Here is a 5406-nt window from a genome sequence, read left to right on the forward strand (position 1 = left end):
TATCGTCCAAGTCAATCCTCAAGAGGGTTGAAAGATCCAAGACGAACAAAATCTCTGGACGCAGAGATGTAACGTCTAAATTTTCTAAGGAAAAAACCACATCCACACTCGTCCAACTCATGGACGAGACGGAGCCAACTGAAACAATCCAAAATCTGGACGAGAGAAAAAGTTGGCAAAATAAGTAAGATGGTAAGTAAAATTAGTTTGCAAGTCCTAAGACGAATCAAGCTAATTAAAAATACTACCTACTAAGACGAGTTAGACTACATGAAAAATATGTAATCTCGATATGGACGAGCTAAAGTTGGAGTTAAAATAGCTTGGCAACATTCGTCCATGAAAATGAAATCACTCGTCCATGCAAAGATAATAAAAATTCATTCAAAGGGTAGACTTCCTACGTCCAAAAAACCCTGATTAGTTTGGAAAGCAGAAACTACTTAAAAACCCGTCCTAAAACCATGGACGAGTATAATGTATTCTTGTTACATAAAGGAAGGTCCAAAAACAAAGGACCAAATAAAAAAAAAGAGAAAAACCACTAAGGTTAAAAGTCTCGTCCTAAGAAGGGGGAGCATTCACAACTGGTGCGTCCTGAGGCTGGGTACTAGCATCGTCTTCCACGTTGACGTCATCAGAGCCAGTCTGGAGAAGAGAGCTTGTGGCAGCAGCAAGGTTAAGCTTGATTGCATTAAAATCAACTTCAGGGAAGTTCTCAATAGCGTCCATTCTGAAATCTTCAAAACCAGCTGCATAATTGCGATCCAAAGTGTCTGTATATTCTTTGGACGACTTGAACTCAGCCACAGCGTCCTCTTTTGCCTTGGAGAGACGAGCATTCAATTCATCATTCATCTTCTGCAAATGATCAATGCGCGTATCCTTCTCCACTGCATCCGTCCTTAGCTCCTCAATCAGCTTGTTACGTTCCTTGACCTCGTCCTTAGCTTTTTCAGCAACCCCAGCCCATTTTTTACACTCAGCATTCACCTGCTGAATCCTCGTCTCCAACAAGACTCTCGTCTTGTCCAGCTCTGTTGCCTGTCTAGACGCTGCTATAAACTTGGACATGGCCTATGAATAGACAAAGCAACATAGAGTGATTAAATGAGGAAAAGTGGCTACCCAAATAAGGATGAGAGATACTGACATACCTTGAAGAGGTCATGGACGCCTGAATGTTCAAATTCCTTTAAACCCATGTTGTAGCACGTTTATATCTTCGTCCTTGACAGCCATCTGGAAACGTTTCCAAGCCAGGTCTTCGTTCTCAATAATGTTCGTGGAATGCTGGGACGAGCCAGGCGTGGTAGACTTGGCCAAAGGAGTTCTGGGTGGAGTCTTGGACGGCGTGGACTCCACTGGAGTGGACGAGTCCACATCAACTATCTGGACGGCAGGCTGGGACTGGGGAGGTTTGGACTTGACCACCTTGGACGAGCCTGACTTGACCCTTTTGTCCCTACGACTGGGGAGCCCTTCCAAGTCAATATTTTTTGGCAAGAACTTCCTTTTGTCCCCAACCGTTGGACGAGTCTGACCCTCAGGACGATCTTGGGCTTGACCCTCAGGACGTTTCCCCTCTCCTGCAATCTCCTTCCCTCTATTCTCTTTCATTGTTGACATTCCTAAGACGAGATGAACGAGTTAGGAAGGTACACAAAAAAGAAAAAGAAAAGGAGGTTTAGCTAAGAACTTACTTTTTCGCACAGTAACTTCGTGGGCGATAGCTTCGTCTGAAGGCTCAGGACCTAAACCCCACTTGGCTAAGCGTCTTAGCGTGACAAGAGAACGAAAGCTCCTGTCTGTATGTAGACGAGCTCTATGGACGCGGTCACGATGGAATTTACTCAGGGACGGACGTTTGGCAGCTACAACACAATGAACAAACAAAGGTTAGAAATTGTAAATATATCAAATAGAAGTAAGAATAAAAATAAACAAGGGGAAGGGACGTACCTTCTGGACGAAGGTTCCCTAGTTCCCCAGTGTAAGGGGGAAAGGGATCCCTGCCAACGTCCACAGGGTTCCCTGCCCAGAAGCCTGAAACGAAAATGAACTCCGTCTTCCATTTCCTATCAGACGAAGCTAGGGACTTGATCAACCTACAATCATTCCCTCTAGCAGTAAACTGATAAAAACCTTCAGATTGACTTATGGCAGAAGGTTTATAACAATAAAGGAACTCGTCCACTGTAAGAGGACGGTCCCCACCAAAAACTTCCCTCCACAAAATTTGCATGGAGATAATTAGTCTCCATGCGTTAGGATTGAATTGACAAACACCTAAACCTAACTTAACTAATAACTCTCTATCGAAGGCATTTAAAGGAAACCTAAGGCCACCTAAAAAGTAAGATTCATAGACGCCTATACCAAAACGGGGCTCACAACACCACTCTCCACGGACGGGCAGCCTAGGGTTAAACTCGTCTGGGATTTGATACCAGGATTTAAGGCTATTTAACCTCTGTTCGTCCGTCTTAGAATGGACGCCTACAGCGCAGCTGAAGACGGTTTCTACCTCGTCCGTAGGATTGGACGGAGAACCAGCTTGAGAGCCAGAAGCTCTCCTAAGCTGTTCTTGGACGACCTCAATAGGGAGCCCAGGGGCCCCAGAAGAGTAGTTCTCGTCCGTGCTTCCTCCACTCTCATCACTAGCACTGCTAGAGTTAGACCTCTCACTAGTATCCTCACAGTACTCGTCTATGGCCTTATTAAGGCTATCAGTAGACGAGGAGGCAGCGGACATCTCTAACAAGAAACTTAAAACCTAAAGACGAGGAGAAGAAGAGTACCTGGCTCTAGACGGAAGAAGACTCTAGACGCAGAGAAACTCCTAGACGAGGCTCTAGACGACGGATGTCAAGGAAGAAAATCTCTGGAATGAAAAGGGTTAAGGGAGGCATTCCACTATTTATAGGATGCTGACCTAGGTAATCGAAACGACCCAGCCAATACGAAAGCGACACGTGGCATCTACCTCGGAAATATAAATCGACGAAATTAGCCACCAATAAAAAAATGACACGTGGTGCGAATAATTAATAACCAATTACCAGTCCAAAGACGTTCAACCATTTGGACGACTCACATGGACGAGGGGGCAACTGATGGTGTCATAAATAAATCCCCAAGTCCATAACTCGTCCATATGTCTCGTCCAACAAAAGAAGCTACAATAGGCGATGAAAATTACAAGCGTACTGGCGAACCTCGTCCATACATGGACGAGCAATACCTCGTGAGATCTATTTATCAGTTATGAACGTCAAGCCTTCCAAGATGATCTCGTTATCTTCCACTGAAGATGGACGAGATCATCCTTGAGGTGTCGTCCATCCTGACTATGGATGGACGAGTTCATCAGCGTCCGACCTAAGTAACTTCCACAGCGGTTATGGAAGTTACTCCTAATTCGCCGGACTCCTCGACATTGGGAACGGTTCCTAAACAGATAAACCGTTCCACACACACACTATATAAGGCTTCTTCGATGAAAGGTAAGGGGGGTCAGACACTTTTACTTTTGAGAGAACATTTCTTCGTTACAGAGAGTTCAAAGTAACTAACTTGATCATCGGAGGATTTTTGGCCGGTCCCCCACCGGTCCCCTCTGATTCTGTGTCCTTTGTATTACAGGAAATAGCCTAAAGATCAACGTTCGAGTCCTATCAACCCACTGATAAAGGGAGAATCATCACATTTAATTACATGGGATCATGGTTTTGAAACTCGGACTATTCATTAAATCGTAAATGGAGAGGTTCAAGGTTTTTGAAGTCGAATTAAGGTTGAACTGGGGTCGAATTGTGATGACATCATAATTAATTAAAGCCTAAATATAGATATTAAATTTATAAAATTAGCAAAATTGACAATATATCTATATATGTGAGGGAAATTTAATGATTTTCAAGCATATATTTAATAATTAAATAAAAAAGTTAACAAAATAAAATAATAACCATGAAAACATTAAAATTTATGATTAATTTTTGAAGTAAAGTTGAATATCTTAGACGGATTTTAGTTATAATTTTTTTTATATATTCCTTGTAAGAGATGAATAATTTAATTAAGTATAATAGAATTGTGTTGAGTTGTTTTTATTAAAAAAAAAAAAATTGAACCGGGGTTGGATCGCACAGTTCATGCCACCGATTCTACATGAACCATGTGATCCAAACCCGGTTTAAGGGGTTCATGGAATTAACAATATTTTCGGTTCTCTATGAAAAAATCGGTTTTCATCCCGGTTCTCGGTTTTTCCGGTCCAGTTCGAGTTTGAAAATAGTGCATGGGATAACATCGTTATCCTAATAAACACCATATTCTAGGTTTTAAGTAAAAGGTTGATGTGGTGTTATTAGGTATGGTAGAATGTATTGAGTTTTAAGTTAAAGACTGATGTGACAATCTCTTATTGGATGGTATAAATCTCATGTTTTACACCTCATCCTTACTAAATTCAGAGTAAAAAAAAAAAAAAAAAAATTCAACTTTAATTCGATAATTAAAAACTAATTTGCTCCCATGTGAAAAATTTGTTATTAAAAAAAAAAAAATTCCTTCTCAAAGTAAAATACTGGCTACATTAGAAGACATTCACGTAGGGAATTTAAATTAGAGGTAGAGTGGAGAAGATAGTGATCAAACTCAGAACCTCCCTTTTCGATATCATGTTAAATTACTAATTGTCTCAAAAGTTTAAACTATTAGAATATGGTAAATTTAATCATCTTACCATGTACTTCTAATAGATACTAATGTGGAGAAGATATGGATTTAATAATCTAAATTGAAGTTTATGGAAAAAAATCAAAGATATACACAATTATTTAAGGGTCATGTTAAAGGATGCTCTTGAGGTAATTGTTAAAAACCAAATTATGAAAGTTTTAACACCATTTCATGGGAAACATAAAAAGTTGTTAGAAAAATCAATTGCTTTATCATTTTCCAATAAAATGTTTCTAAAAATGGTTCCTAAACCAATGCTCTTAACATTTCTCATATTTTAATGTGTTTACAATGGTTCAAGCTAATTATTTGATTTTCCCTCGACCAAAAAAAGGCTAATTATTTTTTTTTTTCATAATTTTATTAAACTTCTTTGAAAGGTAGTTAGGGTAAATAAGTAAGAGTACTAGCAAATATTGAAAGGTAGAAGGATAAATTTTTTGTTGTATGATCTCCACATGCATCATTCCATGTTAATTCCATGTTAAGCTCATTGTTGCAAAGGTTAGACTTAGGAAAATTCTAGGTGTTATTATTTTGTATATCTATACTATTATTTAAGGGGTTTTCCCTATTTGGGATCCTCATTTTTTGGTTCAAAAATACCCCCGCACTCATATGTTTAAGTAGAGACAAAATTAAAAGACAATCTGGTAAAAA

General features: G+C 39.5%; 2 protein-coding genes across 2 annotated transcripts; both read right to left on the reverse strand.

The window, feature by feature from the left end:
* Positions 1-564: 564 nt before the first annotated feature.
* Positions 565-1216, reverse strand: LOC115964739. The gene is made up of 2 exons (XM_031083996.1): positions 1158-1216; positions 565-1077 (listed from the first exon to the last, which is right to left on the reverse strand). Exons 1-2 carry the CDS (start codon positions 1203-1205, stop codon positions 565-567), a joined length of 561 nt encoding a protein of 186 aa, XP_030939856.1. The 5' UTR covers positions 1206-1216.
* A 1-nt stretch (position 1217) lies between these two features.
* Positions 1218-3700, reverse strand: LOC115964740. The gene is made up of 4 exons (XM_031083997.1): positions 1963-3700; positions 1704-1874; positions 1295-1631; positions 1218-1242 (listed from the first exon to the last, which is right to left on the reverse strand). The coding sequence occupies exons 1-4, from the start codon at positions 2753-2755 to the stop codon at positions 1218-1220; spliced, it is 1326 nt and encodes a 441-aa protein (XP_030939857.1). The 5' UTR covers positions 2756-3700.
* Between the last annotated feature and the right edge of the window lie 1706 nt (positions 3701-5406).

Source organism: Quercus lobata, chromosome 10, assembly GCF_001633185.2.
Source record: "Quercus lobata isolate SW786 chromosome 10, ValleyOak3.0 Primary Assembly, whole genome shotgun sequence".
NCBI classification, from domain to species: Eukaryota; Viridiplantae; Streptophyta; class Magnoliopsida; order Fagales; family Fagaceae; genus Quercus; species Quercus lobata.